General features: G+C 50.3%; 1 protein-coding gene across 6 annotated transcripts in view; it reads right to left on the minus strand.

Moving 5' to 3' along the window:
- Window positions 1–9,160: 9,160 nt before the first annotated feature.
- LOC101528235 (small conductance calcium-activated potassium channel protein 3) overlaps window positions 9,161–13,348 on the minus strand; it is a 218,587-nt gene continuing 214,399 nt past the window's right edge. For all 6 annotated transcript variants that reach the window (XM_058660360.1, XM_058660362.1, XM_004588975.2 and 3 more), the window contains one exon: window positions 9,161–9,485. In XM_058660360.1, the coding sequence (XP_058516343.1) occupies window positions 9,189–9,485 (297 nt within the window). In that variant the 3' untranslated portion in view covers window positions 9,161–9,188. The remainder of the gene's footprint in view (window positions 9,486–13,348) is intronic.

Raw genomic sequence — 13,348 nt, forward strand, 5'->3', positions numbered from 1 at the left:
GCACCCAGCCCACGGTGTGGTCACATTCCCGCACCTTGCACAAAGACGAAAACGCAGTTTCGCACGGACACCTGCATACAGCAGTCCACCTCCGCGTCCCAAGAGCGGGCGCCCGCACCCCGCCCTCAGCCCCTGAGTGGGCAAGCACTCGTCACAGGCGCTGAGAACTCAAAGATGCTGTTTGCACTCTAGCTCTTGCCTTGGATGAAGCAGCTGCTACCGTTTTCTGCAGCCTGGCTTTGCTCTGCTGAAATCAAGGGAAAGGTTTCTGTTATTCCCCCCTCCTAGGGTGACAGCCCCATTGGTTATGGCATTGGAGGCCTTTAGATGGGGGGAGCGGTGAGGGAAGTATTCTTGTTTCTAAGGATTAAGTATTAATGTGTAGGGCTCGCTGAATGAATAAGTCTATTCACGCCTCTTGGGAGAGAGATTTAAGGAAGGAATAGCAGTAAAAATACAGCTAGATATGTTTTTTTTTTAAATACTTTTAAGTCCATGAACTTAGAAAAAGTCTCAAATATCAGCTACTCTTTCTGGAAGCACCTACATTGTATTATTATTGTTTTGGTCTAGAGCTACAGAACAACTCACGGGGTGGGGGACAAGTGAAGGTTGGACCATTTGCTTCCCCAGGCCCTGGCTGTCACACTCCCTCCCTCTGGGAACCTGTACACTCCACAGCTGTGCCTGCAGCTGGAAACCCAGGTATGTCTACTGCTGGACAGCGCCTCCCGTTGGCCACAGGGATGGGGATCTGGGGAGATTCAGCTGACTTAGAAAAGCAAGCATGAGTTCCCCAAGCTCGTGACCAGAGCCGTGGGAACTTGGCAGCTGGCCGGCGAGTGCGGGGGGACTGCCACCCAGGGTGAGTTGGCACCTACAGCCTGTCACACCCTGGAAAGGAAAGACCTTTTGCGAATGGGGAGAGAGGCTGATTCATGTGGGTGAGCGCTTCATTGGAGCAACGCAGGGTCTTTGGAGCTCAAGAAAGTTCTCTGGGGCTCCTCTGCCAGCCTCCCACGCCCCAGCATGGTTTGGTTGGAATAAGGTTGGGGCGGGGGAGGGGAAGAGACATCCCACTGGCCCTCCTGCCTGTGGTACTGAAAAGAAGCTGGATTTTGGAGCAGATCCAAACCCCGCCCCCAGCAATTTCTCCTGCCTTTGCTTTGGAAGAAAAGGCAATGACCATACCAACCCAGGTTCTGAGGCTGACATGGGGGATGATGGGCTGTGGCCTGTGGAGACCCCGAGAACTACAGTTTCACTTGAATCCCTCTCCTTCACGCCCTTCCACCAAGGGAAAACAAAGTCATCGAAACAGAAGAATGTTCCCCATTTAGTGACCTGAGAAAGTTTACTATAACTTCATTCAAAACCTTCAGGCACTTGACTTATTTTTTTTAAACAGCCTTTACCTTTTTAATAAAAAGTAAAAAACAAACAAAAAAATACATTAATGTCCTGAATAGAACCTCTCTATGTCAAGGTCTCGCTAAACAAATCAACATAGGACCAGACAAAATAAATGGAGCTGTGAATAGCAATGTGATATATTCTGAAGCATTTGTATATAGGTATCTTTTATATATCAATGTGCGGATATATATGTGTGCACCTATGTATGTATAAATATGTCCATATTTGTCTACATACACATCACACACATACATACATGTTTATCCTGACCTCTTTAGATTGAAGTCCAAGGCACTTTTTACAAGGAACAGGTGAAAGCCATTAATTTAGAACTGTTTCTGGGTACATATCGATTCGCACTGCCAAGGTCAGCATTCACATCTTCCCTTGCCCACTTTGGAGTGTCTCTGCTGGGTGTGATAAGAAAACGGGCTTGCAATGCAATGAGGCATGTGCCAAGGTGGCTGAACTAACTGTTCTTGCTAGTTGCCTCTAGAGGAAGGGGTCCTCTCTGGTGGGATGTTCCTCTGGAAGGAAGGACCACAAGATGGGGCTGGAGATCGGTATGGCTTCCTGGGGATGCCTCTGAGTGCCACCTGTCTTCCCATGGCCCTGGTGGTTTAGGCTTCATTAAAAACAAAAATAAAACACCTAGAAGGAGCTTTGAGAGGAGGATGAAGGCTCAGAAGTAAGTAAGCCCTTTTAGAATTAGACTGGGAAAAGATGGCCTCTTAGTGACTTGTTACTATGGTTGAAGTCATCCCAAGTGGAATTTGAACATGCATTTATCTTTATCGTTATGATCAGATGGGACCCTGACATCATCAAATACATGAGGCTCAAAAGAGAAATGACTAAATTTCAAATTATCAGTGAGGTGGGGCCTGACAGAGCTGTGGTCTCCACCTGTGGATCTTGTCGGGAGCCCTCCTGATGAAGCAGGTTTGATTTCAGGGTGGCTCTCCTGTATTTCTCAGAAGTTTACAGGGGATGGCGATGCTGCTAGGCTGGGGACCACTTTTGGAGCACCCAGGGTGGTACACAGCCATAGGCTTAGACCCAGATGGCTGTCTAAATTCTGTTCACCCCAAATCGGGAAATGGCATTGGTTTCCTTGGTTCTGATGGGAAAAGTCAGGCTGTATTGGCTTTCTGTGGAAGTAAACATCTTAGTCAGTCTGGGACATGCAGGAAAAAGCCAAAAGAGACACAATTCAGTACATTCATCAGTCAGTTGTGAAATTAAGGAAAAGTTTCCACTATCCAGGAAGACAGGACCAGCTGACCACAGGCGCCCTGGAGGGCTTGATGGCTTTAAGTGAGCTCAGCCTAACACACAGCTGGGAATGACACAAGACACAGAGCACTGAATTTAAAAAAAAAAAAAAGCAGTCAACTGCGGCTCAACCACACAAGTGGGCTGGAGCCTGGGACACTGAGGTACGCTCCTTCAGACAGGGTGACTCATGCCACTGGAGCTCACACCTTACACACCTTGAAGCTCAAAGAAGTGGGAAGTTCAAGCTGCTTTCCAGAAGTCCTGTGGTTTCCTACTCTCCATGCGCCTGCGCGAGTGCGCAGAGATGGTGAAAGGAGAAGATGCCCGTGGGTTCAGCGAAGTCTCCTGGAAGCTACTTGGGTTGGCACTAGGACAGGACTATGCCAAAGGGATGAGAGGAAGTCTGGGTCTCCTGGGGGGCAGGGACTCTCTGTCACCAAACATGTTCCATTTCCATCCAGCTGCAGGGCCTCAGTTTCTCAATGCAGGGCACTGTAGTCAGGGATGGGTGTCTGGGCTGAAAGCCACTCGATCTAACGAGTTGCTTCATTCTGCCATGGAGGAACATGGTTCTATGGAGACTGCATTTCCTCCCTGCCAGGGGAAACCAGAAGAAAACACAACCTGGCTGTGTATGTGTGTGTCCTGCCCCCTTTCCTCGCCCTGGGCCCCTTAGGAGCTGTGCACCATGATGGCCCTAAACTGAGGGTCACCTTGCTTCTTCCAGGGCATTGCCAGCTTGGCAAAGCTCAGTTGCTCCTTGGGCTCTGGCCGGGCTCCAGGGTAATCCCAGTCCTGGCTTTCGTCTTCCATCAAGAAACTCAGGGATGTCTAGGATTTGGAATATTTTCGAGTCACAGGAAACCCAGAATCTTCCTTGGGCCTTACTAAAGGACAACTTCCTTGACACCTCTAAAGGAAAAGAGCTGGCAGGGCTGGCTGGGATCACTACTGTCGCTACTGCTGAAATGTGCGGGATAAGGTGTTTGCATTTGTATAGAAAGAGCCTGCACTTTCAGTAGACTGGCTTTGCACGATCTGCTCAACGAGATGGCTTTTGAAATCTCCTCTGAAATGGCTTGATAAGAATTTAGGGTAGCATTCCTTCCTACACTGGGACTTGTGTTGCTTTGTCTCCAAGGCTCAGCTCCTGGAGAAGTAAGACTACCCTAGTCCAGCAGATGGGGGTGCCAGGACCCCTGGTGGGGGTGGCAGGCAGTCACTAGCAATGATGTGTACTCAGAAACAGTTGTGGGGATTGAGGGGGAGCAGGCTGACACCAGGGCCTGCGAGAGACTAGTTTGATACAAAATGTTACTTGAAAGTTACAATATATTTTATAATATAGCAATATATTTCATATTTAAAATAAACTGTTATGCTTTCTCCTATGGTTAAAAAATAGCAAGCAGTACAGAGGCAAGATGCAAATTCATATCGAAGCTTGTCTGACTCAGATTACAAACACTTGAGTTTCTGATAACCTCTCCTCCATGAGCATCCCGTCATTCTGTTGTTCTCTTGTGGCCAGAGCAGAATGGAGAGTCTGGGACCACCACGGGCTTGGTCCGCCGTGAGACTTGCGTCTGATTAAAGTGGATCAGTCCCAATTGAGATTCAAACATCTGCTTCAGATGACACAACCACAGAATGTCCCCCATCCTTCTGGGAAGCTGGATGTTGGTTGTTCCAATGAGATTCATAGTTGATGTTTCTTTTTCTTTCTTTCTTCTTTTCTTTTCTTTTTTTTTTTATTTTTTGCTATAAATGTCAGTATCTCTTTGGGATCCTAACTACAAGTTGGTGTTGAGTTTTGTGCTTTTCCTCCACCTGCTGGGTTGGTCATCTCTTGTTGGTTTCAACACATGGTCCAATCCCAAGACTACAGCTCTCAGGGTATGCTTCTGACGTGTGTAAACAACTGTTACAGGGCACTCGGCACCTAGGTTTGGAGGTCATACGTTGAAGACTGGACGATGGTTTTTGTTTAGAGGGAACTCCAGTTCGTGTTTGGGTATTTCCAGTAATGATACAAGACAAAAAGATCACAGTTATATTTTTTTCTTCTCTAGCTGTATATACGTATATATCATTGCACTGAGTACTTCTTTTTTTTAATATGCTGTGGTCTAGCTCAATAAAATCTACATATTATTTGTGTGACAGGAGTATAATGTGACATTTCTATTCGTGCAGCCTGACACAAGTGCTGTACTTTCACAGGCGGACGGTAAAGAGGGCTCCCCCTATAACACTTCCTTGGAGTGGCATCAACATCCTGACGCCCAGAATGCTTACAATGGTGGCACCGGAGGAGAAGATGCTGTCTGGGGGTGTCCCCCAGAGGACAGGCTGCCAGGGGAAGAGAAGGAAGGGGCTGGGCATGTCTCAGGAGAAGCCAGCAGATAGCTAGCTAAGGTACTGAATGTCGCTGGGCTAGTTAGCACAGCGAAAGGACAGCAAAACAACGATGAACAGAACCTTCAGCTGCAACTGCCTAAAACTGGGGACATCCTTTAGGGTAGAAAGACCAGTGACTCCCAAAGAGCAGCAACCCTACTGGTAGTGCAATGGCTGCAGGGTACCTGGGTTGTGGCCCCGTGACAGTTTCAGCACCTCTTATCCTAGGGCAAAACACTGATTCTTCATTGGGGGGGAGGGTGCCCGAGAGGAGTGTAGACCCCGTATTTCTCCCTGCTGACCTCTCTCTCTGATGCACAATCATTATTTCCTGGTAACTTAGGACTGAATGCAAAGCAGCATCAAGCTGTGGGCTGGAGGCACCTTGTCTGGGCTACCGCTGCTGACAACTGGTCCTGTGGATACCCTGCACTTAAGCATGATAATCTTCGTCTTCATTTGAAATAGTGAAACGGAGGCACAAGGGAGGTCAGAGGAGGTGACCCAAGACATGGACCCAGCCTCTGATCTATTTATGCTAATGTGGGGTCATTAGTTTTCTGTTACCATGAATATGTGTTTTTTTCTTCCCCCATGAGGGAATAACTGAAATCTAAAGGGGAGAGTCCCAAATACATCAAAATGGTTCCTTCTCCAGCGGCTATTCCTTCCCAGCCTTTAATCCTAACAGTGTGCATGCACCTGTTCAGCACTCGGGCACTTCCCTTCAGGGCCATTCTCTGTCTCCTACTTTAGGAAGCTGTTGTTTTGACCACGGGTTCCTGCTGAGGTCAGGCACCACAATCTAACCCAGGGCATTGCCCTACTAGTTCTTCTGGATGGTGGTGGCAAGTCTTTCCAGAGATTTGATGGCCTAACATCACGTCTTGGGAAGATGGCAAGCATAGTTTACACTTAATGGCAATTTATTAGCCATGATCCACACATGGGTGGCCTTGGATCCAAAGGTGTGATTTTTTAAATCTGGACTTCAATCTAAGGAGGCGTGAGCCCCCTGGGCTGGCATCATCTAGCCACTGACACTGTGTCCTCAAGTCGCACAGAGTCAGTGGCCTGACAGTAGCACAGTCTGCTCTGGCTTTACAGTACCTGAAGCATTCATATGGCTTAAGTGACAAGGGGGTGGCCCTGTAGTTTCAATTGAAGTGTCCAGTAATTTTAGGGGATTTTTGGGAGCCTTGTCACCGAGGGATCAGAAAGGTGACAAGAGGGGCTTTGAATCCACCTTCCGGGAATGGGCAGAAATTGACCCGTCTAGTATTGGAGGAAGAACACCATCAGGTATAGTTTTCTGATGGCTCTTTCTTGAGTATTTCATCAAATCTCCATTCCTGAACTTGGAACTAGAGGATGAAGACGCCTGATGTCAGACTCCACCCATCTCTCTCTCTTTTTTCCTCATCTGACTGTGAGCCCAAGAGGCAGAGGAACCAGCCAGAAGGTAGAGGAAGAAAACCTGGGTGAGCTACATCTGGGGTCATGGAGAATTGACAGTACTTGCTGGAGAATGGGTAATGCCCCCCAGCACCCATGATGTGAAAACACTAGAACAGAGAAGTAGCTTCATCATGTGCCAAAGAGGGATGCACACGCAGATTTGGTCACTGATTTCTTTTGCAAGCATTCTTTTGCCAAGGCTAAGCTATTGCACTACCAATGGGTCAGGCTTGCCACCAATACTTGCACATTTCTATGCTGCTGGTGGTTGGTACTGCTGTGGGAACAGCCCTGACTGCTCTTTTAACTGGTGGGTGCCAGCCAGCTTGGTCCTCAGGGTTTACTCAAGTGAGAGCATCAGTGAGGGGCTGAAGAACAATTCGCAGCCTGCCTCAGATAAGCGACGGTCCATCTGCCCTTGCAGGCAGAGGGAATGGCAGTGGGATCTGGCACCCCATTTATCTGAAATGAAGACTGAATCCCTGTATGCACACACGCCTGCCCACACTTTGCACACAGGATGGAGCCATGGGTTAAATGATCAAGATTGGCATAACGTGGATGTGACCGGTTAGTGGTGCCTCCACTTTGTTGCATGGCACCCATGCCACAAAGGAACTGCAAGGTCATTTCATTTGTTCAGATATCTACCTATGGGTTTGGCTAGACTGTTGTTGAGAATAGGAGCACCATTCTGGGGGCATTAAAAAAAAAAAAGAAGAAGAAGAAGAAGGGAAGGTATCTTCCAGGGAAGTAGTTTGCTGAGAGAGACAGTCAAGGAAAAAAAAAAAAAAAGACAGCAGCAGGTGTGGCATATCTGATATGCAAAACAACTCACATGAAAACGTTCATGCGAGCTAGGGAGACACACCATGAAGGAGACAGGAACAGCAGCGATGGCTAGAGACACAGGTGAGGATTAGCCAGAGAGCAGCTCTCCTGCTTGGGTGGTCTGCCTTCTGCTTCCAGTGAGCCCCTTGTCCCACAGGAGCATAGGCTTGTGTTGTGGAGGAGAACTCTGCACAGCAAGGCACCGCCTTTTGGCGTGCAGCTGCTGTCCTCACGGCCCAGCTAGACCCGAGCTGACACCCACAGGCAAGCAGCCCTCTTTTGTTTGACCCGAAAGAGATGCAATAGCCCGTATGGTAGCATTGGTTTTCCACAGGCGGAAGCTGGACCTCTGCATGGGAGAAAGGACAGATGCTGGCTTTTGTGACATAATATTGTCAGATCACGCAGCAATGGAAGGGACTTTTTGGGGCCTGTTCCTGTAATGGACCTTGCTGCTCCTGAAGGGTCTTGGAGTTGAAGATGCTCAGGACATGTCTGTACTGAGAATGGAATGGGACAGGTGGGGGGAATGACAGGCTTTGAATGGCCCTGCCTGGAACTCTTACCTCACCCATACGGTTCCCTAAAGGCTCCCCTTACTGTTACAACATCTTAGGGTAGGTAGAAGGGACAGCTTGTCATCACTGCACCTCCCAGTCCTAGGGGCTCCCAGGGAAGCTGTGCAACTTCGCACTCCCATGGCCTGGGACTGGACAGACACAGCTCAGCAAACTCCCCAGTGGCGCATCTGCTTGTTAAATGTCACTGCTTTGCCTCTGTTTCTGACTCCTGACACAAACATCAGGTCATGTGGTTCCATTGAAACCCAGCTTGCTTGGATGCAAAAAGAAAACTCCACAGAAATTGCTATCTTAGCCCTCCCGAATGCCAACAGCTGTGGCTTGGCATTCATCTCAAATCAGGCACAGTGCACAGGCAGGGCTGAACAACCTGCCCTGGCCTGGAGGGACTTGCCTCTTGGGTGCCAGTCGGAATGCTGGCCATTGCTAGCTGACTCCCTGTGCTGCAAGCATTCCCACCTCAAATTCAGACCACCCAGACACACATTTACTGGTGCATACTGTGTGCAAGATAAGGTACCAGGTCTCTTTTTATCATTTGGGTTAATCTCAAACAAGAAAACAGATGTACTGAATGGTGTGTGTGTGTACCTAGGCTTGCACATACATGTGCACAAACACACACACAGAGATGGGCTTTTATGGGCATTGAGTAGGATTGGATGGGCAAACTGGCTTTGATTTGTGTCTTTTTTTCCCGTCTAAATTGGGCGTATTTGGTTTTGGCAAACTGTGGGCAGCTCTGTTGGCTTTTGTTATACCTCCTTCCTCAGGCTTCCTTAGACCAAAGGAAAGGAGAGGGCTGTGCTCCAGGGCCCCCCTGCCCCCGGCCCCAAGCTTGGGCTCCTCTCCCTCCCCTGCACCCCCCTCTCCTGGGCTGGCTCCTGCAGTGCACCGAGACCCTCCCTCCCGACCCCCGCGTGAAGACCTGAGATTGAGCGTGTCTTTCTGTTCTCCATCAACTCTGCAGCAAGGGCCCCGCCAGAGGCTTTGCTTCCTGCCATCTCCTCTTCCCACTCCCGAGTAGAGGCACCTAGACAGAGATTTCCATTTCAAGGCATGTCAAGTCAAGCACGCTGGATGGACGAGAGGGAGTCGGTCAGCTCGGTGGCTCTTCTTTCCTGCTGCCTGGTCTCCGCTTTCCTGGATGGCCCAGTGGCCAGGAGACAGTCGATTTGCATCTTAAGACCTATGGGTAACAGCTTCTGGAGAGGGGGGTTTTATTTAGCAACTGCTGGAACTTGTGTAGGGGGTCGGGAAGGACGTGGAGCTGACCCCGATCGGGCTTTCGGAGAGTGGGGCGTGGGTGGTGCCTACTGGCATGCTGACGCCCCGAGCCTCGATGATGGCAGCCAGCAACTGCTGCTGCTGCTGGCGCAGGGCATCCGCAATGAGCAGGGGCAGGGAGTGGAAGCTGGCCGTGAGGTGCTCCAGCTTGGACTCCAGGCTGCCGATCTGCTTCTCTAGGTCCTCGCTGCGATCGCTGAGCTCTGTGATCAAGTCGTACATGACATTCTGCATCTGTGTGTGGGGACAGAGGGTGGAGAGAGGGGTGACAGGTCAGTGCGGGACAGGGGAACATAACTCCACGTCACAACAGGAACCACTCCCACACCAGCTCTGTCCAATCCAGCCGGGGAAGGGAGGAAGCACACATGGGCTTTTCAGGGACATGGGGTGGCTAAAAAAAATCTCTATATCCCGCGGATACTCTGTCTCGTGGGGGTGCTAAAACAGTCCATCTCAAAGTACCAGGAGCAGAAGGGCCAGGGACTGAGGGAGGCAGGGGCAAGCAGAACGGAGGATACTGGCAAGTAGGCACCCAAACCCAGGCAGCTGGGAGGAAGGCGTTCCAGTGTCCCAGGGCACAGCGGGCGACCACGGCTCTTAGCAACCTAGTAAATATTTGAGGGAAGAATGAGGAGGGAAGAGCCTGAGCTCCCAACATAAAGACACAGGAGGGGAGGGATTTGGTGTACTGCTGAAGACGCTTTTCGGAGCTATCAACGTGCATGGGTTGAAGTCCCAGTTCTCCTGCCGACCCCAGCTTCCAGTTGATACACACCCTTGGTTCAATTTGTTGGGGCCCTGCCACTCATGTGGAAAAACCTGGACTGAGTTGCCAGCTACTAGCTTCATTTGGGGAGTGAAACCATAGACTAGAAGCGCTCTCTCGTTCGCTGTCTGCCTTTCAAATTTCAATTTATATAAAAATTGATAATGAGATGAAGGTGCCAATCATCCCAAATGATCAGTTATTCAAATATCCCACAGCACCCTGCAATCACGGGGTGGGGCGGGGGCAGGGTCTGCAGTTCACAAAAGATAAGGGTGACAAAAAAAAAAAAGGCACACGTGGGTTTCAAAACTTTCTGGCACCCAAACGAAATGATCTTTTACTATCCCACAGGCCTTTTGAAGTGCTCTCATGGGTACTGTTATTGTGCCAAACACTCTTTAATTTAAAAAACTGAATAAATACGTATGGAGGAAAATGGAAGGCACCTTTCCTGTCCGTGCTTTTTAGCTTGTCCCCCCAGTTGGTCCCCAGGTGGTCCCCAAGCGCCAACCCCTCAGCTCATGAGGCTGCAGGCACTTCGTAGCAGACACTAGCGGGAAACAGACAACCTAGCACTCATAATTAATAGACCAGGCTTAAGTTCAAGTCTGCAGCTCACTGACCATGTGCCCTCTGTCAGTCCACTTAACCTCTCTCTGCCTTGGCCTTCTTCACACACTGGAGTTCATCAACATCACACACAGTGCACAGTTAGTGTGCCTTCCCAACCCTCACTCTCAACTTGCAGCCAGAAAGTTAAACCTAATTGACTCCTTGGGCACAATACCCAGCCAGAGGCAGCTGCCTCACCGGGAGATGGGCCTCCCCTGCCTGGTCATGCAGGAAGCACAAGGCCTTGGCCACACTGATGTCCCCAGAGGACCCTTCTGAGCAACTGGGGGCCTTGGCGGATTGTACTCCATCTAGAGTCGGAGGCCAGTTATGACCGCCCAACAGGTGCACCCCAGAGCCCTCCTGCACTAAGTTCTGCTCCAGGGTTCAGTCCCCAGGCACTGATCAACCTTGGGTGGGTCTGCAGGATCCTAGTCCATGTGCCTGGCACGTTCCTCCTAGCAAGTGAACCAAGGCCGCCCTGGCTGCCTACCTGAGACTCAGGGACAAGACGTACAACTGTCTTCCCATGGCACGAAGCTCTTGGGTCACAGTCCCTGGTCCATCAACCCTCCCTGCCCACAACCCCATCCCACCCAGGGGCTATGGCTCTTAGGGTCCCTGATGAGCTGCCAGGAACACCTGAGCCTATTCTCCCTGAAATTCCAAGTCAAACTCTAGGAAGAGGTGAGAACATCAGTGTTCTTTAGGAATCAAGGGACCCAGAAGTACAGGTGGCAAAATAGCTGAAGCCAGAGACGAGCGGAGGGGAGGGGCTTGCCAGCTGAGTGCACACCCCAGAAGGCATTTGCTGGGTCAGCACCAGGGTGTGACAGGAGGACAGTGCCTTCCTGTGGATGCCCAGTGGGGGTGGGGGAGAGTGACTTTTTCTCTGATGCTCCCCTGCTCTGAGGTGCACATGTGCCTGAACACACCAAATCACAAATGTGCATGACCCTCGGGCTGCCCTGATGAGGTCTGGTCCCTGCACCAGTATCTGCCATCTGCTCAGCCTTGGGATGATCACTTTGTTGCTCTGAATCTTTGCCTCCTCATCTCTCTTCATCATTGAACTGTCATCTGCAAAAGCCTTACAGCTGGGTCCAGTGTCATGGCTTAACGGGCAAATCCTCTGCCCACAAGTGCCAGCATCCCCTATGGGCGCCAATTTGTGCCCTGGCTGCTCCATGTCCCACCCAGCTCCCTGCCTGTGGCCTGGGAAAGCAATAGAGGACGGCCCAAGTCCTTGGGACCCTGCACCTGGGAGACCTGGAAGAAGCTCCTAGCTTCGGATCAGCTCAGCTCTAGCTGTTACAGACATCTGGGGAGTGAACCAGTGGATGGAAGACTTCTCTGTTTTTCTCTTTCTACAAATCTGCCTTTCAAATTTACATATATATAAACATATATATATACACATATATACATACAAACATATAAATGTATTAAAAAAACCCTTTCAGCTGACCAAGCATGTTCAGACATCCCTGCTCTCATCACAGAGGCCTTGGATGGCAAAATCCCCTTCACATGGCAATGGAGGTGAGTGAGCACAGCCCAGACCCTCCCAGCTCTGTCATGCTGTGAGGTGGTGACTGAACGAGGCCACACGCTACATGCTTAACCTAAGGAGGACCCGAGGGCAGAGGGGGGAAGAGGGTAAGGTACAAGCATAGAAAGTGGGGCCTCAGGGCCACTGCTCTGACACCTGAAGCCAGGGGGAGGGGAACTAACATGACACATGCCAGGCTACTGCCAGCACCGTGGGTCAGAGTGCACTACTCGGTAGATCTCTGAGGTTGTCCCCTCCGAACCCCCACCACAGCTTGTCCCCACAGCTGCTCAGCTGAATCTTCCCTTAACCCTCTCCTGTACACACCTTCATTGCAGCTAACCTGTGCTGGGTCACCAGCATGCCTCTCCTGCCTCTTCAGGTTGGCTCCACCCATTCTGCTCTTCCAGGACCCCTGCTCCATCCCCCATTTCTCTGAAAGGCCAGGGTGGCACTGCCAAAAGGAAGGCAGGCACAAAAGCTGGTTGCACCTCTGCTTCCCATGCGAAAGAGGTGGCCCAGGTAACACTGCTCTTAAGAGGGAACACCTCGGGGCAGGTGTGGTGGGGGGCAGTGGATGAAGCTGCTGACTGCAAAACTGGCATTCCATGTTGGAGTGCCAGTTCAGGTCCTGGCTGCTTCACTTCTGATCCAGTTCCCTGTTGATGTGCTTGGGAAGGTGAGGGAAGATGTCCTGAGAGTTTGGGCCCCTGTTGCCCATGTGGGAGATTCAGAGAATTCTAGGCTCCTGGCTTTGGCCGGTCCAGCTCCAGCTGCTGCAGCCATTTGAAGAGTGAACCAGCAGATGGAAGACCTTTCTCTCTCTCCTTCTCTCTTGTTGTATTTTTAAAAAAAGATTTATTAATTTGAAAGGCAGACTTACAGAGGGCGGGGGGAGAGAGATTTTGGTCTACTGGTTTACTACCCAAATGGAACTGAGCTGATCCAAAGCCAGGAGCCAGGAGCTTCCTTCAGGTCTCCACAAGGGTGCCCATGGACTTGAGCCATCCTCTGCTGTTTTTCCAGGCCACCAACAGGGTACTGGATCAGAAGAGCAACTGGGATTTGATCTGACACCCATATGGGATGCCCCTATAATTGCCTTTATAAATCTTAAAAAAAAGAAAGGAAGGAAGAAAGGAAGAAAGAAAGAGAAAGAAA

The sequence above is a fragment of the Ochotona princeps genome, chromosome 2 (genome assembly GCF_030435755.1).
Source record: "Ochotona princeps isolate mOchPri1 chromosome 2, mOchPri1.hap1, whole genome shotgun sequence".
Lineage (NCBI taxonomy): Eukaryota > Metazoa > Chordata > Mammalia > Lagomorpha > Ochotonidae > Ochotona > Ochotona princeps.